This window comes from Macadamia integrifolia, unplaced genomic scaffold (genome assembly GCF_013358625.1).
Source record: "Macadamia integrifolia cultivar HAES 741 unplaced genomic scaffold, SCU_Mint_v3 scaffold187, whole genome shotgun sequence".
NCBI classification, from domain to species: Eukaryota; Viridiplantae; Streptophyta; class Magnoliopsida; order Proteales; family Proteaceae; genus Macadamia; species Macadamia integrifolia.
This window is the reverse complement of record NW_024868395.1, coordinates 449,515-474,780: the sequence shown is the minus strand read 5'-3', so window position 1 is coordinate 474,780 and position 25,266 is coordinate 449,515. Positions and strand designations below refer to the sequence as shown.

Genomic DNA, 25,266 nt, shown 5'->3' with positions numbered 1-25,266 from the left:
TTTATATTACTAGACGTAAAAGAAATATACAACTACCCAAATTTAATTCTATGGCTTAGGATGCTTCATTAACATTGCCATTATATGCATCCCAAACATCTGATGTTGTTATCAAAAAAAGAAAAATCATCTCATGTAGTTGTTTATAGTTGTTTAGAGAGAAAACCATATCTGAAAACAATGTTTCGTGTTAAAATTAGATTTTTTCATTTATGTGTCAAAATTTTCTATTTGGAACCATGTTCCAACATTTCTTATTCATGATATTTTTTTTCTTTTAATTGGCTAATTTAAATTAAAAAAAAAAAAAAGCAAACCATAGACACCAAATGGAAGATTCTATTTCCTTGTTCTCGTAAAATGAAAAAATGTCACAAACATTTTTTTGAATGACTATCAAACATAAAACATGTATTAACCGCCCATGTCTCAGTTTATTCTTTCTTGCTTTTCTGCCAGAATTGGAAAGCGAAGCAGGAGATGGCTAAGATAGGGATAGAATACTTAAGGTGACATCTACTGTTCTTTCTTTCTTTTTTTTCTTTTTTCTTTTTTCTTTTTTCTTGAGGGGGTTTGTCGGGTGGTGGGCCGTGGTGTGTACATTTTACAGACTTGTCTTTCTTTGGGGTAAAGTGGAAGACACTTGTCACTAGGGAGGAAAAGGAAATTAAGTATAAGTAAAAGCAGATATACCTATATCACAACACGACGCAAGGTTTTGCTGGTGGGGCAAAGGTCACAATTTATATTACTAGACGTAAAAGAAATATACAACTACCCAAATTTAATTCTATGGCTTAGGATGCTTCATTAACATTGCCATTATATGCATCCCAAACATCTGATGTTGTTATCAAAAAAAGAAAAATCATCTCATATAGTTGTTTATAGTTGTTTAGAGAGGAAAACCATATCTGAAAACAATGTTTCGTGTTAAAATTAGATTTTTTCATTTATGTGTCAAAATTTCCTATTTGGAACCATGTTCCAACATTTCTTATTCATGATATTTTTTTTTCTTTTAATTGGCTAATTTAAAAAAAAAAAAAAGCAAACCATAGACACCAAATGGAAGATTCTATTTCCTTGTTCTCGTAAAATAAAAGAACGTCACAAACATTTTTTTGAATGACTATCAAACATAAAACATGTATTAACCGCCCATGTCTTAGTTTATTCTTTCTTGCTTTTCTGTCAGAATTGGAAAGCGAAGTAGGAGATGGTTAAGGTAGGGATAGAATACTCAAGGTGACATCTACTCTTCTTTCTTTCTTTTTTTCTTTTTTCTCTTTTCTTGAGGGGGTTTGTCGGGTGGTGGGCCGTGGTGTGCACATTTTACAGACTTGTCTTTCTTTGGGGTAAAGTGGAAGACACTTGTCACTAGGGAGGAAAAGGAAATTAAATATAAGTAAAAGCAGATATACCTATATCACAACACGACGCAAGGTTTTGCTGGTGGGGCAAAGGTCACAATTTATATTACTAGACATAAAAGAAATATACAACTACCCAAATTTAATTCTATGGCTTTGGATGCTTCATTAATATTGCCATTATATGTATCCCAAACATTTGATGTTGTTATCAAAAAAAAGAAAAATCATCTCATGCAGTTGTTTATAGTTGTTTAGAGAGGAAAATCATATCTGAAAACAACGTTTCGTGTTAAAATTAGAATTTCTCATTTATGTATCAAAATTTTCTATTTGAAATCATGTTCCAACCTTTTTTATTTTTGGTATTTTTTTTTTTTAACTTGCTAGTTTAAAAAAAAAAAAATTCAAACCATAGACACCAAATGGAAGATTCTATTTCCTTGTTTTCATAAAATGAAAAAACGTCACAAACATTTTTTTGAATGACTATCAAACATAGCTTTAAAACATGTATCATCCATTGTCAATTTTTTTTTACCATTTTTGAAAAGTTTGACCTCTTCTTGACAATCCCGTTTAATTTTTAAGCGGTTTTAAACATCACTCCAAATTTTTAACTATCTTTTTGATCCCATTCCCTGTACAGGTAACCACCAGAGTTCGAATCATCAGGTCTAACCCAAGGACCGCCATTATATGGATGTCGCACAACACGTCCAACAAGTGACATGGAAAATAGAGCCGTTATCTCCTTCCTTCCTCCTTCTCTTTCCATATATTTTATAAAAAAAATTATTTAATTAAATTATGGGACCCACCTTCTCCGTCTCGGTCTCCTCCTCCCTCTTTCTTCTTTTTCTTTTTCGCTGCCTCTGCTTGCCCGCCCTCCCCTGTAAATCCACAAAACCCCCAACTGCAAATAGGAATGTAAATGCAATGCCAAAATCCAAATTCAAGTTCGCATATGTATCCGTTTAAGAGTACTCGTATTTGATCAAAGGGTATGTGGATTCAAATCCAAATTATCCAAAAACTTATTATCCAATCCGATTATATAATCAATTGATGATTTTGAGGGTTCTTAAAATTTAGTCAAGTTCTAGAGAATAAGAGAAAAAAACTAGGACAACTTAAAAAGATGTGTTAAGAGAATCTTTTATTCATTGGTTGGGGGAGATCCGGATTACACAATCAGAGAATAAACGGATGGTCAAAAATCCGAATTGGATCAACATTTGTATCCATTTAAAAAGTATCCATATCCGGTCAGGAAATATCCATATCCAGTCACATCCAATCCAAATTCGATTCAATCCGATCCGTTTACATCCGCTTGTCCTCACGCTTCTGCTAGAGTTATTTAATCCTAATTGATGATCGTTCTGTATCAAGTCCTTCTTGGTCTCTGCCTCTCATCCCCTTATAAGTAACTTAGAAATAGCAAGTACAGCTCTTCACAGGATACAAAGCAACAAGCCATGGATCCTGATCTGTATGAGGCTGTAACAGAAGGTAACGTAGCTTTGCTCAGGCAATTATTAAACGCAGCAACGGAAGATATCCAACAACAGAGCGACCAAACCATGAACAATCTACTACTCATTGCCGCCCAATTCAACAACGTTGAAGTTGTAAAGGTAATCCACGATTGTCTGCCAACAACAATTATCAGCAGGGGGAACCATAGAGGAGACACCCCACTCCACATTGCTGCACAGCATAATAATGCTGCAGTGGTCAAGTGTCTGTTGGAATGGGCCATGGAAACAGGAGACGAAGCAGAGAATCGGTCTATAAAATATCAATTGGTGAAGTTTACGAACAGGTGTGGGAATACAGCCTTGCATGAAGCTGTTCTTGGGAGACACCATGAAGTGATAGAAGTGTTGATGGAGGCGGACAAAGAGGTGATCTTGATTAAGAATAAGCGCGAGGAATCACCACTGTATCTGCCTGCTGACCGTGGGTTGCCCGATGTGCTGGGGAAGATGTTGAAAGTTCCATTGGAAAATGAAAATTTCCAGAATCTTTATCTAAGTGCCAATTACGGCCCCGACGGCTGGACACCTTTGCACGCTGCCGTTGCTAAGAACCATTCAGGTAGTCTCTCTCTCTCTCTCTTTCTCTTTCTGCAATATGGATTGCGACATATTCCCTTAAACGAATGTGAGAGACATTCCCAATGGCACAATTTTAAGATAGCCATAAGCAGAATTTGGTTCCTCTCCACCCGGCTTTACTCCCCATGGATGGTGTGAGATGGGGTTGGAGGGTACAGCCGGATGGAGAGGATTATGGCAATAGCACAATTTACAACTGTGGTTTTAGTTCAGTTTTTGGTGCTCTATTGATTGGCTCTGCTCTTTCTACTGATTGCAATGCCGAAGGTGGAAGAGTAGCCCACTATTTATGAGTTTTTGGTTTTCTATTTTGGCTGTCTAAGTTTCATTCTTTTTCTTATGTTATCATAGTTCATAATGGCTGATCTTTAGCTAAAAAAAATACTATCAAGAAACTAACAGAATTGAGCTTCTCTTCTTCTTCTTCTTATTTTTTTTCTTTCTTTTTTGGTTTACTTCCTAGTATGCATCAACATTCTATTGGAACAAAAGGATGACCCCATTAGTAGAGCAGATGCAGCTGGAAGAACTCCTCTTCATTATGCAGCATCATTTGGCTATACTGAAGGAACTCGTTGCATATTAAAGAAAGATGCTTCTATCGCTTGCAAAGAGGACAAAAAAGGTCTCTGTCCCATACACTTAGCAGCCAGTAAAGGTTATGTTGGAATAATTGAAGCTATGCTAGAATATTTCCCGGCGGCAATAGAGACATTAAACAAAGAAGGTCAGAATGTTGTTCATCTAGCTACTAAGAATGGGAGATCCAAATTAGTAAGTTACATGCTTCAGCAGAAATCTAAGTTTCAAAAGCTTGCAAATGCAAAGGATATTAATGGAAACACGCCACTCCATTTGGCCACTATGAACTTGCATCTGGAGGTTATGTACTTTCTAATTGAGAAAGGGAATGTAGACATGAGTATCGTGAATGATGAAGGCCTGACAGCCCTAGACATTGCAGAGATGAAGCAAAGGAACAAGTCATACTCATTGCCAAAGGTATGCCCCCAATTAATTTGTTTTCTTTCAAGGAGTACTGTCATGTTTCACGTTTGGAGGGGAATTTGATTTTGGGAGTAGTCTAAGATTCGGAAGAGATTCTTAAGTTGTCTCTAAGAAGCTGCAACTTTCATGCAGTTTCTAAGATTCAAGAATTTCTTCCCCTTTATTCCAAATTTAGCTGATTCCTCCCATGTCAGATTCCAGAATCAAGGTGATAGCCATAATTATTCATTCAAATGTTATGATAAACTAGCTTCTTGACTTTGTTGCAGAATATGCTAGAATCTGAATCCTGAAAGTCTTTAGATTTTATGTTAAACATTACAAAATATGAAGATAAACCAAAATAGATCCGCATAAGACATAGAGATTTAATAAGGTTCACACACCGATGTGGTGTTCTACGTCCTTAGGCGAAGAAGAAGATGTTTCACTATGCAGGAGAGAAATTACACCAAAGTAGCGGCGAGAAAACTCGCCCTAAAACCCTAGCTCGAAAAACCCCCCAAATTACAATGACTATGTTCAACAAGACAATAGTACATTATATACCCCAAAGTCGCGAGTCGATCCATTGGGTCGCGGTAGATCCGATCAAACCATACCGCGGGACTGCACCCCTATACGAGATCAGTGCTGGGCTCTAGGCCCAACCCCTTTGCTTCCACCACAGATCTCAGAAAACTTCCCATTCAAATCGCCACCAAAATATGTTAGAACGGGACTTTCTTTAAAACAGGTCAAGAATTGATGACAAACTTAACATTTTGCATTTTAAGATTAAAGATATACATTGGGATTATGCAAATAATTTTATATTCAATATACAGGTTCTTCCACTAGCAGTCTTACGTATTAATTCTGCACCATCTGGTCGACCTTTTCCAATTATGGAAGAAAATACGTCAGCAGGTAAACGAAAAAAAAAACATTACAAAAAGAAATTCAAAGACAGGTTCGACACTTTTGTGGTTGTAGCAACGCTGATCTCCTCAGTCACTTTCACCGCGGGTTTCACAATCCCTGGAGGTTTGAACAGTGATGGCCCAGAAAAAGGCATGGCTACCTTGCTAAGGAACGATGCATTTATTTTTTTCGTGGTCTACAATACCATTGCTTTTTATCTGTCTATCGCGGTTGTGCTGAACATCATTTGGGAACAGTGGGGTGACGATCGCTCGTTGATTCTTGCAGTTAACTTAAGCTTACAATTGTTAACCATAGCTCTCACAATGATGGCTATGGCATTTGGAGCAGGCTTGTACACGGTGATACGTGAACTTCACTGGCTTGCCTTCTTGGTTTTGATCATTGGAGAAATCACGGCTTTCGTCTTTTTAGCCATCTCTCTTTTCTATTACGCAATTCTCCTTCTTCTATTTGCTGTCCCATATATGCCCAAGAACCCTGTTTTGCGATACTCCAAGGGGATCTTCTATCTTTGGATCTTAGCATTTGATAGATTATTTCAAGGCAAAATTGTTGAGGGCAAGTAGTGGACCAATCACCCCATGGAGATGTTTCTTGTTTTGTTTAGACACTATCAAATGCAAGGGTTTCGGTTTGTTTCCTTTGGGCCTGTTGAGAGGGAAAACCACTCGTATGTATGGTATGTATTACGGATAATAATAGATTCTAATGTAATAGTAGTGTTTGCATGTGATATACTGTATCAGGTGTTATCTCATCACAATCTTAGTATATTAAGAAAGATTATATTTTGGTTGTCTTAGTGTTAAAAATTTCTCATTCTACTCTTGTATCTGCACCTTATTTAAGGCTTTATATAATTATGCAACTTCTCATGATGTTCACTCGCCTAAAACTGGTTTTCTACAGTTTTTTTTTGTTGTTTTTTCTGTTGTTGTTTTTTTTTTTTTTTTTTTTTTGCTCAAAATCAGAAAGGAACTTTATTAAAAAAACGAATGAATGAAACACATGTAAGGTTTTGCTATATGTGGGTTAGCATCCAGTCATTCTATGGGTATCAACTAGTTGGATGGGTGTTGACTAATGGCATGGTTGGATGGAGCTCTATGGGGGATGTGGTCTTCCTAGTGGGCCAGTAGTGGTTTCAATGTACATGTTCTATATTGTGTAAATATGCATTATTATAAGTGGATCCATTAACAACTGAGCCCATTATGGGAGAGCCATCAGTTGGTCTGTATTTCAGGATTGGTCTCTGTTCCTAGAATATATAATGGTCTCAATACTTTTTTTTTTTTATTCAGACCAGAGTTACCACCGCTGGGATGGATTAAGGATCATCATAAGATGGATGATTCCCTTGGCAGTATGGCACTGGTTTTTTTCGTCACCAAAAGTGATGGAGAATCTCTTTTGTTAGAGCAGACATCAAAAAAATATGAAAATAAACGAAGACAATAGATCCGCATTATACAGAGATTTAACGAGGTTCACACACCGGTATAGTGTGCTACATCCTCGGGCGAAGAAAAAGATGTTTCACTATGCAGAAGAAAGATTACACCTAAGCAACGATGAGAAAACTCGTCCTGAAACCCTAGTTTGAAAAATCCTTCAAAATACAATGACTTTCTCAACAAGACAATAGTACATTATATATTCTAAGTTGAGGGTCGACCCATCGGGTCGCGGTCAATCTGGTCAAATCATACCGCGTAGTTCTCCCCACACCCCATACGAGCCCAACCCCTCTGCTTCCATCACAGATCTCAAAAAACTTTCCATCCGGATCGCCATCAAAATATGTCAGAACTGATTAATCTTCAAAACAAACCAAGAATTCGAGAAAACTTAACATCTTTGGATGATGTAAAATTTAGTCCTCCTATTGTTTGTCAGAAATATTAATTAAAACTAGTCCAGACCACTGTTAGTTAAAACGCGTTTTAAACGCGTTTAAAACGCGTTCGCGTTTTTTTGCCGTTTAAAACGCGTTTTGCCGTATGCTTCCATACAATACGGGAAAAAACAGAAACGGCAAAAGAATCCGTTTAAAACGCGTTTAAAACGGCCGTTTTAAACGCGTATCCGTTTTTTAAGGGTAAAATAGGAATTTTGTAAAAAAAAAATTAATTTAAAAAAAAAAATAAAATAAAAATAAAAATAAAAACCTATTAGTAAAAGTGAAGAGTGAAGACAATATGGTACTTGGTTTTTTATTTTTAACTCCATAATATTTATAGGAAAAAAATCTCATCTTCTTATAGTCCAATGAGTAAAAAGAAGCTAAAGCTAACATCTCATTTTCTTGTAACCCATTGGGCTATTTTATCTTGGGACTCCTAGAGCTTTTAGAATATTAGATGCATGTATACAGGTAATAATCTCTCAAATTGCATGAGTATACTACCGTTTTTTTGGTTTCGTTTTTTTTAAAACTACACGTTTAATACTCGTACCGTTCGTTTCCGTCCGTTTGCCGTTCCCTGTTTTTTTGACCCTTTTTTTGACCGTACCGTTCAACGTTTTTATCTGTTTAAAACCCGTACCGTACGCTTCTGTTTTTTTGCCGTTCCCGTTTTAACTAACAATGGTCCAGACTCCAGAATTCAAATTTAGACCGGAGGAATCGAATCAACGGAGTTGTCAATTTGTGGGGGCATCCGACTGGAAGATGGAGTTGCTGACTCCGACCCCTCCGACCCAACTCGCCGAACCTTACTTCTTGGGCTTATTTTCTCAGACGACTTCCCTTTCCTCACTCAGATCTCCTCTGGATCTTCATCATGATCAGGATCATCCTGTGACTCCACGACTGCTGGAATTTACGGAAGAAGTTGGTGATAGAATCACAATTGCAGTTGGGAAGGTTCATAAAACATTGCCTTTGCTTCATTTCTGTTCCCGGAATTTCAGATGCCGAGAGATCATTCTTCTTCATGTCCATCAACCTTCTTCCACAATTCCCACCCTTTGTAAGTTCTTTAAAGTTTCCCCCAATTTTTAAATTTTTATTGTGACATGTTCTCTTCTTTGTGTAATGGGTTTTCTTCTCCTACTCTGGAATGAAATGGGTTGTTGTGACATAGACATTTAGTTTGTTGATTGCGTTGAATTCTCTGAAATGATATGTTGATTTCCCTTCTATCGTTTCCTTTTCAGGGTTCATCTAATTTCTCCTTGTTCTTGCTCTGATATTTGATTACCATCTCCAAAGCTTCCTTTAGAACCTGACATGTATTCCAGATCCTTTTCATATTGCTCGTGTCTAATTGTTCTAAACTAGAGTGTTGCTCTACTCTTTTTTGTCCGAGCTCTCTCACTTTCGTTTTGCCCTATCTGCTTCGCAGAACTGCAACGCACCATGCCTCCCAACTCCACGCCATTGCCGCCAACAACCGATATGAGGAATGGAGTCGCCTGGCTGTAGGATGCTTCTCAACCACGAGCACGATTCACTGGATGTTGCCTACCTCTGGTCAAAGGAACTTATGGTTCTTTGTAATAATGGAGAAAGAAATGGCAACTTGAATCCAATGGGTTTGAAGGGTAACGTTGGAAAAGTTGGAGAAGGGTATAATTGGAACACGAAGGGTATTTCTGTCTTTAAAAAGGTATATTAACAAGCCATGTTAGATAATAACAATAAATCCCAAATGGAGTCTTCGCATGATCAACTACAAGGGGTACAGAATATTTGTCAGAATTGTAGGGATGGTTATAATAATATGGCAAACTTCAAGGGATGGCAGTGTAATTAACTCTTAAAAATAATAGAACAATCCCTCCTACAAAAACCCCCCATCTCTCTCTCTCCACTTTCGCAATCAAGAGAGAATGCAATCTTCTTACTATAGAGAATAAATGATGCCCATCACATAATAAGGTCCAATGGCTATTGATCCATATCACTTTACACTTTAGTGGAATTATCACTTCCCTCTCTTGAACTATAGTTAAATATCAAGTTCTCTCACATTTTTGCAAATATTTCACTCTCCTCCCTCAAATGAAAAGATACTATCACTTGTGCCTGGACATTTAATATGATTGTTAAGTCTGCAATATTTTTTTTCTATTGACCAAAATAACCCCCATCCTTTAATTGTTAAGTTTGCTACCCGATTCAACCGACGATGCTGACGACTCCACCGCACAGTGAAGAGTCACGATCTTCAATGTGTGGGCAACGCAGAGATTGAACCGTTAGAATTAACTCAAAATCCGGCGAATGCACCGGCGATTGGAGAGAAGAAGCCATCAACGGGGGATCATTAAAACATGCCGACCTTAATACGGGAATCAATGGTTGGGCTTCAACTCTAGGTGATTTTTTCAACCTCCGGAGCAAACACTACTTCAACAAACACTAGAAAATCCCCCCTCCAACGATTACCTCCTGAAACCTGCCGGCATAGACTGGCTCTGTTCCACCGCCAAGCTCGATAATGTCCTCTCCCATTCCAACAATCGAATCATAAAATTAGATACTCAAATTGATTCGGTTCCATATTTAGATACTCAAATTGATTCAATTCGGTTCGGTTTGGTTCAGTTCAGTTTCAGTTCCAATTCAGTTCTAATATGCAATCTTAATTCGATTTTATACCTCGGTTTTAATTCGATTATGAAAACGGTTTCACTTTTGAACCATGACCATGATAGACCAAAGGCCATAATGAGCTCAAGTTATGGGCCTTACGGTCATTGCTAACTCTAAAATTATCTTAGCTTGTAAATATGTGATGATAAATTAAAAAACACTTATCACATAAAAAAAAAAAAAAACTTTTAAAAAACACTCTTGAATGATAAGAACAATTTGGTTTGATTTTGGTTTTGGCCAACGGTTCTAACGCCCTAAACCGAAATCGAGCTTAACCGAATAGCATACTCACATATTCAAACCAAATTTGAATCGAATAAAATTCGGTTCAGTTCAGTCAGATTAATTTGGCTCGATTTCGGTTTCCGCATTCGATATTCGGTTTCGATTTGAAATGGACACCCTTACATGCAGTATGCTCACATGGGAAGAGCATGTCTTGATCATTTTAGCAAATCTCCAATGCGCTAATTGATGTATGTGAAAAGTAAGTAATATTATTATTTTTTTAACAAAGATCTATTCAATATAATGATAGGAGTTCGTAGCTGTTGAATTATAAGATTTTGTCAATTTCAGAGTGAAAAATTTAGTTAAATTATCATATTCGTACATGATAGAATTTTCTTCGTTAATGAGTCTATTAACGAATTGCACTCCCTAGATGGAGACTTATCTTTATTAATTTTTCAGTGATTTTTATTCGATACATTCTACAGAAACAAAATGAAAAAGTCTTTATTTGACACTTGTTCTACTCCTTCGATGGAGACTTGTCTTTATTAATTTTTTTTGGGAAAGGATAAGGGCATAGGAGATTCTTTTTCCTCCCTTCTTCTTCTTCTTCCTTCTTGTTCCTTTTTTTTTTTTTTTTTTTTTAAAAGGTGAGTAATTTGGTATTTCAATAGAAATTGTCTTCATCCAATGATTTTGTTCAATTATATGTGATCAAATACCATACATGTCTATGCACGCAATCAAACACTACACAGCTCTATGCACAAAACCGTTTGCCATATTATTATTATTATTATTATTATTATTTTTCAATTTTTTGTTTTATTTATTTATTTCTTATAATAAATCCTTTTTAGCCAAAAAAAAAGTACTGGATCAATCAATGGTGGCAAAACCACCAGTCAATTTAAACAAATTAAGCAACAGCTCTGGATATGTGAAAGAGCAAAAACATGAGAAGCCATCTTCCTCTGCTTTCACCATAAATCTTCTAGTCTCAATCTTTTTTTTTTCAGTGAGAATATTTTGTACACAGTCGCTGCAACCATCTGAAGGTCATCCATTTCAGAAAAAAGAAAATCTGAAGGTCTTCCATCCTAACCATGGAGCTGTGGAGCACATAAACAGATCTAAAGAATGTCTATTCTCAGAATCAGGACCCCGTCGGTTGTCGATAGTAAGATTAATGATGGCGTGAAACACGAGTTCAGATCGTTTTCGCTACATGTAACCATCCGACATTACAGGGTAGAAATCGTCTGAAATTCTCATCTCGTACAATTCCATACAATTCCACCCTAAACGGCTGACACGTGTAATATTCCATATCTACGGTTCAGGTTAATCAACTATAATACAATGTTAAACCAGTGAAAAAACCGTCTTGTATTATGGTTGATTAATCTAAACCGTAGATATGGAATATTACACATGTCAGCCGTTTAGGGTGGAATTGTATGGAATTGTATGAGATGAGAATTTCAGACGATTTCTACCCGACATTACACGTACACTAAGACCGGCGAATTGTTTGCAGTGGAATAAATGATGTCGTGAAACACGAGTCCAGATCCTTTTCCCTGCAGGTAACCATCTGATTATCACACACAGGACCAGCGTGCGTTGGCAATGAAATCAATGATGACGTGAAACAGTCCAGATTCTTTTTCCTGCAGGTATCCATCCCCCAAGGTGTGCAGAGGGAGAGGATTCTAAACTTTTGCCTGCCGGTCAGTTCATGAAATGTGGGTCTCAAGATAAGATTAAATGTGGGTCTCCAGGCGGATCCAGATTCTTTCTAACCCTCTCACTTAGGGTTGTTAATTCTAAGCCCACACCGATGGGCTTAACTGAGCTCGATACATTTATAATTCGATCTAGACCAACCCAATTAACAAACATGTCCGGCCTAAGTTCGACTCATTTATAAATAGGTAGTACACAGTGCAAGGGGTAAGTCCGATGTGCTTCTCGATCAGCCTGGCCCGTTTACAAGCCCGACTCGATCGACATGTTTAGCCCGACCGTTTATATAAGTATTTTGATTTTTTGGGAGTAGAATAGGTTATATATTGATATTTTTATCAATTATTGACTATAATTAAGTGTAATATAACTTTCAAAATTGTTGATGATTTAATGAAAAAAAAAAAATTAAAGTATCTTAAAATCTAAGAAAAATAAAGACCATTTAAAACTTTATTGGTACATTATCCCATTTAAGGCCCGATTATAACCCAATTAACCTGATTAAGAGAAGCCCGATTAAAGCCTGAAATCCAACTGAGCCCAACACGACACTGACCAAGACTGACTCATTCCTTAAATAGATAGGTCATGGTTCAAGGACATACCCTGCTAAGCCCAATCGAAACTGACCCGACCCAACCCAACCCAACCCAACCGATTGACATCCCTACTCTAAGCCATTGGATGAGCACTAGAGGAATTACGGAGGATCTGGATCCAAAGCAAAGATCAAGAGGATTTCTTTTCTTTTCTTTTTTTTTTTTTTTTTTTTTTTTTACCTATATTGGATCCCTAGGTCCTAAAATAGACCATAAGATTTTGACCATCGAGGCAGCCAAGGGCATTGGTGATCAAGTGGAGTTGTTCAGTATGATTTGTAGATTCTAAGAATTATTAATTGAGAAAAAAGTGTCTCTGAGCCTAATGCGTTTCTTAAGTCGTGATTTTTTTTTTCTCCTAAAAAATAAATAAAATAATTACTGTATGAGTAGACATATAGAATCAAAGAGAATTTTGTCATTAATTAATCATTATAAATATTCAATAATTTCCTTAAGAAGATTTGAGAATCTTTTTTCATTTCCCTATTCTAGAATTCAGCTGACGCCAATCTCAGATTCAAAGATCGAGGTGCTAGTCAGTTTTTAGCTCTAATATCCTTGCTTGCTGCAAATCTAATATTTGTAGATTGATTGGAATCAAAGAAATGGACAATAACACTACTTATTTTTGGGACAAATCTTTTTTATGATAGGGCTAAAAGTAATAGCTTTTAACATATTGTGTCTCAAGTGGGGAAAAAATTATCCTCTTAGAAATTTAACTTACTTTCCTTTGCAGGGGAGAATGGTGCTCTTACAATCTGCTTTATCCTTTATCCCTTCTTATATTATGTCCTACTTTTTATTCCCTAAACGCATTTGTAATAAATTGGATTCTATCTATTTAAGATTTTGGAATGTAGATAATAGGACATGAAAAAATTGCACTTGATTGGTTGGCATAAAATCTGCAACCCCAAATCTGTTGGGGGTCTGGGAATTAGAAACTTAGAAACACAAAACCGAGCCCTTCTTCTAAAGCTGGGTTGGAGAATCTTGGCTGAAATCGATTCCTGATGGGCTCGGGTGCTCTCATCCAAATATTTCCTGAATAGATCCATCTTCCATCCATCTACTTTGAAGAAAAATGAATCAATTTCGGGGAGCAACATTGTAAGTATCCTCTCTACTCTCTTTAAAATGTTGACACTCAAATTAGGTAATGGATGCAACACTGATGTTTGATATGACCCCTGGATCCCTAATAAGGTGAATCCCTTCATTAATTCTAACATCTATTCCCCCTCCCCCTTGAAGGTGATAAGGTTATTGACTTGCTTATTGGGAATACTTGGAATACTAGCCTCCTGCATTTTTTTTTTTTTTTTTTTTTTTTTCGCTAGAATATCATTTGTATTAAAAAAAAGAATGAGAAAAAAATATACAAGATAGAAATGAAAAACATAATCCATGCACAAATAGGATGTGCCCACAAAAACTAAAGAGAGCTATCCCAAATTCCCCACCTTCGGCATTACCATCAGTAGGGAAGAGAGCCTAAAACCCCCTAAAGCCAAATCTGAATACAGAGAACCTTATACCAATCGATACCGAGGACATCTTATTGCATCCATTTTAAGACCCATTATGACCAAAGCTGGCCAAGAAAGAATAGGAGTGGAAATATTATATTTTGCCACCATTTAGAAAGAAAGTCTGCAACTGAATTTGCCTCCCTATAACAATGAGAAATCTTCCATACTATTGAATTCAATAACGGAAGCAAATCACACCACCTTTGACGACAACACCATGGCACCACCCCCTTTGAAAGCGATAAAACCACAACAACCAAATCACATTCAACCCATATATGCTAAACTTTCATGATTTTTTCTTGCTCCAGGACTTCTTTCACTGCCAGAAACTCAGCTTCAAAGTTGGTTTTTACTCCAATCGACACTCTGAAATTTGCTATAACCTCAGAGTTTTTGTTGTGAAAAACTCCACCTATACCCACCCTGCTGGATTTCCTAGCGAGCAACCATTAGTGTTCACATTTATCCAATCCTCCTCTGGAGCACAGCAGAAGATTTCAAACCGATCCCAAGGTCTTCGATTTGAAATCTGAACACCAACAATTCTAGCACACATTAGATCTGAAATAGATAAGAACTTCCTTGAAATGATATAAGATTGTGAACTTATTTCAATTCAAATCAACGCAAAGCATTGCTCAACCTCCTGCTTTCTTTTCTCCCTTTAGATTTTGGTAATACTATTTTTAATGTGATATACCTGGTCTGAATCAAAATCTATGCATTGATAGTGTTTTTAGTTTCATAGTTTCTTTTGTTCTTGGACTTCTTTTCGTTTCTATAGTTTCAATTTTCTTAGGCACCGTTTGATAATGTTTCTGCTATTTCTGTGTCTAGAAACAACAGAAATGACTTTTCACGTTTTTGGAAACAAAAATAGATTTTTTTGTGTTTAATAAACTTGTTTCTCGAAACGTTCTTTTGCAGACATAATGCCACTAAAAAACCAAATAGTATCATCGGATGCCCAAAAGGGAGAGAGGGTTAGGTTGCCTCTTTTTAGGTTTAAATAGTTGAGAGATTTATCGGGCACAACAGCCTTTTTTCTCTATCAAATTTGCTTCTAGAAATGACAAAACAAGTCGGACTTGTTTCGTCAAAGTCGTTTCTAGAATTGTAAAAGAAACGGGTGAAAACGGAACAACTTTATCAAACACTTTTTTTGTTGCTTTTTCGTTTCTGGGAACAAGAAAACACAGAAATGATAAAAATGAAACGTTGTCAAACGGTGCCTTAGTTTACCTATATATATATATATATATAAATTTTTAAAAATATTGGAAGTGTTGCAGGTCCTTATCGTTGATTGAGAGTCCGAGGAGTCGATGGTTTCAATTATAATATAGTCTTTTCTTTTCATCTTATGCAATTTAAGTGATATCATGCGGTTTACCAAAGTGTTTAAGGATTCTCATTCTTTTTTAATATATTCTTTGTTGACCTTAAGCAAAAAAAAAAAAAAAAAAAAAAAAACTCTTATTATCTAACTACTTATTTTGACATTTGTGCTCAGTGCAACAACTCCTTAGAATGCTCTAATTAGCTATCTTCTTTGTTTCAATGGCAATTTAAGGAGAATAAAGTATGGAGATGTTGCTCAAGGTTTGTCGGTAAAATAGTCTAACGGCCCATTTGTGTGTTTGAATTATTGTAATATATATATATATATATATATATTTGTGATTTCAGTTATAGATTATTCTATATATTTTATACAAAATGAAAAATTACATAACAAAAGGTTATGGTTTTAATTTGTAATATTGAAAAATGGCGAATCAAATCATTTTCCTGCCTCTATTTGGTTTTCATCTCTTGACATTATTGTGACATTCATAATGCCATATAGACATTTCAAGATACTATTTTTCTTTGAGCTTGTCTAACATTGAAAAATAAATAAACTTCAATTCTAAGAATGTTGCGTCAAATAAACAACGCATACTGAAGTAGAACGTACTCTAAAGTCACGATAATAGTTTTGATATCCATATATACACATTCATATTTTTTAAATTATTTGATATCCAAGAAAATAATTTTGCTTTAACCAAAAAAAGATTAAAAAAATGCATTATTGATTGGTGAATTGAGGATAACATTGATCATATTATTTAATTTGAGCTAGACACCTTTATTACTGTGTGTGTCTCTCTCTCTCTCCCCCTCCCCCCAATTTCCTTTTCTATCTCAAATTCTATCTCTCTTTGAAGTCCTCTCACCCCCAACATATGGCCACACGTGCAAATACATGTGTAATTTTTACTAGTATATATATATATATATATATATATAGTTGAGTGTTTTGTAAACCGAAACTCAAAATTGTGTAATTTTGTTAATAAGTAAAATAATAACTAGGTAGTTTGATAATGCCAAACCCAATTTTGTGTAATCTTCTAGTTTTCCCCACGCCCATGATGATGGGCACTTTAAATGCATACTGCTGGAGTATCATGAAGGTATTTTAGGAAAGAGTTTCAAAACCATATAGGGTTTTATGAACCCTAATTAAGATGGAATGGTGAATTTCACCATCTGATAAAGGAAAACTTTGTCCATCTTTCTTTGTTATCTAAAAAATTTCACTTCTTTGTCTCTTTCACCCAACCCGAAACTTCTCCTCTTCGATCAGCCCTCTCCAATAGGGTGACATCCCCAATGCAACCCTTTCCTCCACGGGCAATCTATCTCTCAAAAGGGAGGATGCAAGTCACATGGAAGGGATATAATATGATGATGATGATGATGATGATGATTGGTTACTGAATATGTTGGTGTACGATGTCATGTATTCCGTCAATGTTTAATCCAATGAGTATAGGTATAGGGGCCTCGATAGTCAGGACAACGGTCCTGAATTAGAGTTTTTTTGCTATATATTTGCAGAAATGATTTCTTTCTCTGTAATGTAAGAAATATTGAGAGGTGTGAGGACGCGCGTTGTAACCTTATTCTCCATTGATAGTAAAGTAGGATCTCATTTCATCGAGGACGTAGATAATCTTATTGAACCTCGTAAATCTGTGTATATTAATTGTTTTTATTTTTTTGTTATCTTCTATATCATTTTAAGGTTGCGTTTCTACGCATTATGTAATTATAAATTTAATTGAGTACTGAATTAATCCACGGTTATAAACCATCGGTCAATAAAAAACAAATTGGGCAACAGCCCCTGGAATTATAATTATTGTGGAAAAGCAGAATCTCGAGAAACCATATAATCGTCTGATTCCACAATAAATCTTTGCCTCCCTCGCTACACGACAACCTTATTAAGTGTCACCGGACCCATTGCTGCTGGGGCTCAAGATGAGATTCAATGTGCGTGGGTTGACTTTTCCAATTCCATGTCTTATTAATAGCATTAATTGAGACATCGACTTCTTCTGTGGGGTCAGAGTGAATCTCAGCCATTTAAATGTTTTGTGTCTCATGGGGTTAGTTCAGACGTCAGCTCATGCGCATTGTACAACGTTAGAAAATAATTAACGCCATCGCTGTTGATTCTAGAATCACTACCCACATGGGCATGGTTTTAAGTATCGGTGTATATCGTGTCGTATTGATTGATACGTATTCATATTGATAGGTATTGACATGATACATATCGATATGTTACGAGAAATTTTAGATCTTTTTTTGTGTATCGAGGTATTGTACGTATTATATCGTATCGTATCGTATCGTATCGTATCGGTACCAATACGTACGATACTCTACGATACGAACTTTTGAAAATCTAAAAATTCCCGAGAGTATCGGTATGTATCGAAGATATCATATAGTATCGAGCCGTATCGTATCGTATTGGTACGATACGGCTACTTAAGTGTGAATTTTTTGTTGTTTGAAACAAATGCTTCACACTCTCACCAACAGTTTTCTAGATTTTTTATATGTTATGTAAAAACAAGTGCTCTACAACTTCCATGGAAATTTTTGATTTTTCTCAAAAAAAATATATTTTTTAAAATTTTTTATTCCGAAATTAATTAAAAAAAAAAGAAAAATCCCCAATTTTTTTTTTTAGAAAATTTAGTTCATTCAACTCTTAAAAATAATGTCATAACTTATAATTACTAAATACATGATTTCAAATGAAACCCACATTTTTTCCCCAAAAAAGTGAGGGTTTCAATTTTTTTTTTTTATTTCTCTTACTTGGATCTACTCAAATATATTGGTCCACACTTTGTTGATTTTTTATATGTTCTTTAAAAACATTTAATCTACAACTTCTATAAAAAAAAATTTAATTTTTCTACAATGAATGGGAGACCCACTACCATAAATATTTCGATTGGGGTAAATATTGTGCCTATATTCGACAAGTGCAGAATATCATCGTAGTTGCTCCTATTGAAGAAGAAGGTCCTAGCCAAGGATTTGAACCACCACGACACTCTTCACGACACTCATCACAGTGGCAATGGCAATGAGGAAAGAAAAAACTGTAAGAAACTCAAACCTCATCATTTTGAACATTTTCAACTCAATATATTTGTCTATCAATACGATACCCTCTACTTAAGTATTTATGCATTCTACATGTTATATATAGCTTTTTTTAACAATTTTTTTTTATGCAAAAGTGTATAAAAATGTGTTCTCTATCCATTTATGTGCGTATCTTTAGCGTATCTTAGCGTATCTCCGATACGATACAATACCCTCCAATACGTATCTTAATTTTGACCGACCGATACGACGATTGATACCGATACTTTAATCCTTGGTTATAGGTAATTAATTTATAGGCCCAAATAGAATGAATCCATAGGAAACAATAGCAATAATATAAATCTTACAACCATAATTAATATAAACACAAGAATAAATAGTAGAGATTTCCATCCAACTACGAAGTGTCTTGTAGTCACGGCCTCACAATCATACTGACCTTTTGTCCATCTCAGCTCCAGTTTCACCATCTAAAAATAAATATCAACGAGGGGTGGGCTATATAGCCTAGTGAGGGGTGAGCATGCAAGCACACACACACATATCATGAATGCCAACCCAAGCTCACAATATCATGCCATCTGTCTCATATGCAACAATCCATATGATCCATTTATTATTATAATTTTCATTATAATTACTAAGTGAGTTAATGGGTATAAGTGCTATAAGCAACATAGGTGCCATCCCCTACCCTGTACATTGGGCCTCAAAGATACAAGCTAGTTGCAAGTAGGAGTCAGCCAGTCCCAGTCAAAACCTCGGTCCCCCAACTAACCCCTAAATAATAACCCCTAACAAACATGGTCCCGGAATCCGATACTATCATCAAGCTCCCATACTGTCTGACAGCCATTCGTACAGTACAGCATACCATGTTGTGCCCTCTCAGGATACAGTATGTTGTATCTGGGCATAGTGGTCCTATGTGACCTACCACCGATTGGGATTAGCTAATAGCTTACCCCTTATTGGAAAGGAGTTATAGCACTGGGATGTGAGCCTAACCATATGCATCTATATGCATCTATAGCAACCATAGCATCCACACACACAATTGTGGTCATAGTTGTAAGATTGACCTCTAAGCCCACAGTACGGGAAAGAACCTCGGCCACACCATGCCATAGACCTTCAATATTACATCCATCTCCACACATCTATCATAATAGTCATCCATAAAACCTCGATCACACCCAAGTCGGTAAAATCATGCAACATGTGAAATATGTATATGTTCTTAAATAACACAACATTCATCACATTTCACATGAGTATGCATAACTGAAAATATCAAAACACTTTGTAAAATAAGTCAAACACCCACTCACCTGATTTTTTCAAATTTGGTGTTCTTCTATTGAATTCCCAATCATGCATATCCTCACCAGGTACATTTTCAGGTTCCTAGATTACCAATTTCACCTTTAGACAAATTTTATTTTCATAATTATTTATAAATTTTCCCTTCCAATGTTCCAACTAAATTCCTGTACTGGAATCCACACTCAGTTGATAAGGAGTGCACTGACCTCAAGTCAGTATTCCTTCTCAGCTGACTAACTAGAATTCTAGTCCAATTCTCGAGGTCTGGGTAGGTCATTTAGTCAACCTACATAGTCATTGAGCCCATTCTTGGGCTACTGGATTGGATTCAATGGTATTTAACTCATAATTACCCTACTAGATATGTCTGTACTACCCCTTAGCTCATGAATGTACTTGGATAGGGTCCCAAGCATAGGTAGGGGCAATACTGGCACTTCACAACCCCACACCTTCTATAGCATTTTCATTCCTTTTTTAGGCCATAAAGCATGCCCTCACATGGCTTAACAGGCTGGCCGTTTATAGGCACAGTCCATGACTTCCATCATTAAAATCCCTTTAGCAGCCCTATACTGTTAAGGCCCAACAGGCTGGCCTATTCCCCTGACAAAATAGACTATTTTTCAGCCTAGCAGCCCTACCTCTCTTGGCAGAACTATGCCGGGTAGTTCCAGCACCCGAAGTACATCCTATTTTTATTTTAATTTCCTGCACCTTATAAATTAATTTCCCCCGTTGAATTTGGTATTGGTAAGTCTTATTGAGTCAATTGGGTCCCAGTGCACCCAATTTACTCCCTGGGATCATGTGGGAGTCAATCCCACCTCCATTTACATTTAATTTCATTCAATTAGAGAAAGCCCTATGATTTAGGGTATCTGGGACAATCCCGTAATTAATTGGGTCTCAATTGGGGTCCAGAAATTGGGGCTTTGTTGTGGGAGACTGTACTAGGATCCCACAGGCAAATTCCCTCGCCCAATTTCATTCTTGGACTAACCCTCCCCCAGGCCGATTCCTAACCTAGCTCAATTCACTGGGATGGGTTGGGAATATTACCTTTCTGGAGTTCCTGGGAGTGTGCAAGCAGCTCACATGTAGTCATGTAGCTCTAGGTTCCAATTCCTAGCTGTGTAGCACCCTCTGACAACATCCTTCCACTACTGTTGCTTATGGGAGTGCAGGTATAGTAGTAGCAGTAGAAAGGAGCAGCAATAGTAGGAAGAGCAGCAGAGAAGAGCAACAACACACCCTCTCTCTCTTCCTTCCTTCTTCTTCCCTATTCTTCTTCCCTTCTCTTTTCTATTCTCCTCTGTTTCTTTTCTGTTCACAGCAGCGAAAGGAGAGAAGAAATGGCCGACTTTCCCCCTTTTATAACCTTAAAACAGGCCCTAGGGTCTCGTTGGCAAAGCACTTTTATAGAGAATTACATGATTACCCACTTGTGGGTTTTCCTTTACAAAATTACCCACAAAAAGTTTTGGTCAACAAAAATATCTAAAATTAGGTTTGGGTTTACAAAACTACCCAATACAGTGATTCTCCTTCCTCTGCCTAATTGTTTTGTCATTTTTACCCCTGGCCAAGGTTGTAGCACGGCCTGATGGAGGCCGAGGTGGCAGCCCGGCCTGATGGAGGCCGAGGTGGCAGCCCGGCCTTAAGGAGGCCGAGGTGGTAGCCCGCGCTCCACCTCTGCCTCCGTAAAGCCGTGCTGAACCTCGGCCTCCATCAGGCCGTGCCGCCACCTCGGCCTCCATCAGGCCGTGCCGCCACCTCGGCCTCCATCAGGCCGCGCTCCACCTCTGCCTTCGTAAAGCCGTGCTGAACCTAGGCCTCCATCAGGCCGTGCTTCACCTCGGCCTCCGTCAGGCCGGGCTGCCACCTCGGCCTCCATCAGGCCGTGCTACAACCTTGGCCAGGGGTAAAAATGACAAAACAATTAGGCAGAGGAAGGAGAATCACTGTTTTGGGTAGTTTTGTAAACCCAAACCTAATTGTGGATATTTTTGTTGACCAAAACTTTTTGTGGGTAATTTTGTAAAGGGAAACCCAAAAGTGGGTAATCATGTAATTCTCTGAAAAAAAAACTCATTTTCCCTAAGTGTTTAACCTTAAATAACTCATCTTAGGATTTAGGGTTTGACATGTAACTTAGTGCATTAAAGCCCTTGGACATACCCTTAATCATGGTAGGAATAGGTAGAATTACCCTTCAAAGCAGTGGGGTCCACAGAGAAAAAATGCCATTTTTGGGCATTCTGCCACTTTGCCAAAGGCTCTCCCACCGGTTTGCTTCTGCTGGCTTCCCTACTAACCTACCTTCTGCCCAGGGTATTCCACCTTATGTGGGACCTTCCCCACACCTGTAAACCATCCATATCTACTACCTAACCTTCACCCTTGTCTACTTCCTTATCTACATAGTTGTACACAGCTGTATGATTGTCTACATAGAACCTTTAATTCAAATTTCACATCTTACCCTTCTCAACTGAATTCCACTTCTAGAATTGAGGGGTTCTAAATCCGGGGTGTTACAGTATTAGATTACCTAGAGGTGGGTCCACTAGTGCCAACTGGAGAATTAACCCAGCAATGGGAGAATCACATTTATTTTCCAAACATGCCTTAGTAGAATAGAGTTACTATATAAAGTGCTATTAGCTCATTTATTTCATAATTACCATACTGAAGGGAGAAGAGGAAGAGAAAGGAGAAAGAAAAAGAAGGAAGCAAGGAAGGAAACCAGGGGGGAGAAGGAGATTAAGCCAAGGGAAGGGGAACACCTCTACGCACTCAGGATGGAACCTTTTCTATAAAAACTCCGGATCCCGAGAAGAGTTGAAGATGGTGCAACATTGAATCCTGTTATGTTACTTCGAATGGAATCTTAGCCCGCCTCACTTGACTGAACATAAGCTAAGTCAAGGGATTTCCTTCTAACTAGTGGTTGAGAGTAAGCAAGCTACCTTTAGTTAAAGTAGTGCATCTCTCTCATGCTCTCCTACTCTTTTTGCCTTTCACTCTAATTTACTGCTAAGCCTAATTGAGACAACTTATCAAAACCCCTATGATCTACCACCCTAATTTGACTATAAGTGGGGGAATTTTTGTAGAAAGTTTAGTTACTGAGATAAGATGCTCACAATTTGAAATGTGAGATGGAAACCCCAACTTAATCCCTACAATTAATTCACCTAAACTCTAAATTGGAGAAATAGGATAAACGACCAAAATTTATGCAACTTAGAAGGCTAGTTATTTCATACCTAATCTACCTAGGGCGTGCATGGGTGATAGAAGAGACACCCCTGGTGAAAACCCATCCATGAATGGATATAAAAAGAGGCAACTCTCTTTAGAGAAAAAACAGAAAATTAGTGGACATCTGTCCAATGTCCGTCCCTCACCTGACATCAACAGAAAAACTTTCCATGTCAAAGAGAGGATAGATATTGGGGAACCGAAGTCGGCACTCCATTGGCCGACTAACATCCGAAGTTAGTAAATCCTTATCCGAGGTTGGTACAGGAAATTTTGAATTTTCTTTATTTTAAAATCAATAAAATACAACATAAACCCTATAATGTGGAATCTAGAGAGGATCCAAATAAAAGGGATAAAAGGCAAATTGTTGAAACTGATCCATCCGTTACAAGCTGATCGTGGATCCACTATAAGTTGGGATTGGGCTGATCAAATCAGGATCACTGTTTTTTATCTGAAGATCTGAAGTGTCGTAGAATTAAAATCTTAAACTCTATAAAAACACCTTGTATCAAGAAAGATGTAGGTGCCAGTGCGCCTTGGGTCTTATAAATCAAATTTCCCTTTTATCCCCTTTACTTAACTATTGTACCGATCTTATATTAAAAAAACGATTTCTCGGTGAAATGAAAAGATTGTTTCATTGTTATTAAATGATCATGTGGTTGAATCAAAAAATGATTTCTCGGTGAAATGAGGCGAAAACCTCTTGCATCAAGAATACCCTTTTTATGATCAATATATAAATTTTTTTTTCTTTTTTAACCTTATTTTTTATTATAACATCCATAAAGAGATGTAGTCAGATCTCCTATAATATTATTTTGTACATTGCATTTGAGGCAGCCATCAGAAAGTTGAAATAGAGCGATCACTACGGCTTCCACTGCAATTATAATAACCCACACAAACGCACCATCCATGGATTGCGACATTGTGTTTCCTTTTAAATGGGCCATTTGATCATAAAGCTCTCTTCCAAGGTATCCACACCAACACGTGTTAATAAATCGAAATAAATGACACTTGTATGGACAAGGATATTTTCATTTAAAAGCTGACAATGACAAAGGGAAGTGGGAAAGCAATGGATGTTTCTTTTTATAAGAAGATCCTACCACAATCAATCAAGTATATTATTAACATAAAGTGATAGTCTTTTATCTTCTTATCTGGATTTGAAAATTTTGAGCCACAAATTGATTGGTGCCACTATTGCATGCCACGTACAGAGGAGGACAAACCCTCACATGACTAAAAAAATAATAAAAAAACCCAACTTTTCTATCTTCTACTGAGGTTTGTCATTGGGTTAATCCATTGCAACTTTGAAATTCGCTAAAAGACTTGAACAAGAGGAAATGTGCTAAACGAGAAAATAGCCATGAACCATGACAGAATAGACCACTGTGGTATCTTCTCCTGTGAAGACTGATGCAGCGTATGAAACTTTGAATCAAAGATGAGACGTCTCCATGTGAAAAGATTGTTTAAGAAGAAAGAAAGAAAGACAGATGATGAGCGCTGCCCGGAGAACCGCACATAATGATAGGAGAGCGACTCTAAACGAGGGAATCAGAGTTTCGAATCCCACAGGCTCCCCCTAAATTTTTGACATTTTTCTTGGAAAAAAATGGCACCACAGTCAAGGAAGGAGTTTTTTTTATTCGCCACTACAAAGTGTGATAAACAGTTATCATTCTTTATATTTAGAGTGAAATTTAAACGTGGGCGACCCTTAGAGGCTGTAAAGATTTGTCCGGGGATTTACGAAAGTGTTGATGGGTCCCAGTGGAATGGTGACAATGGTTAGATGCTTACTGGATTGATTTCACTTTAGCTATTCAATTTTGGCAACTAGACAGAAAGGTCTGCTTGGTTCTAGGAATTGAAGAGGGTATTGAGGACTTGGGTTGGGTCAATTTGAGATTTAAGGTTCAGATTTGATGGGTGTATCTAGTGTTTAGGGTGGTCATGGTGAAGAATGAAGACCAAACCAAATACGGAACTGTTGGAGAATTTACATTCGTGAATGAAAAT

At 37.1% G+C, this 25,266-nt stretch overlaps 1 protein-coding gene across 1 annotated transcript; it reads left to right on the top strand.

Annotated features, from left to right (window-relative positions):
* Nucleotides 1-2,768: 2,768 nt before the first annotated feature.
* On the top strand, nt 2,769-6,255 carry LOC122065063 (protein ACCELERATED CELL DEATH 6-like). Its single transcript, XM_042628853.1, has 3 exons — nt 2,769-3,476; nt 3,960-4,498; nt 5,332-6,255. Exons 1-3 carry the CDS (start codon nt 2,855-2,857, stop codon nt 5,995-5,997), a joined length of 1,827 nt encoding a protein of 608 aa, XP_042484787.1. The 5' UTR covers nt 2,769-2,854; the 3' UTR covers nt 5,998-6,255.
* Nucleotides 6,256-25,266: the final 19,011 nt, after the last annotated feature.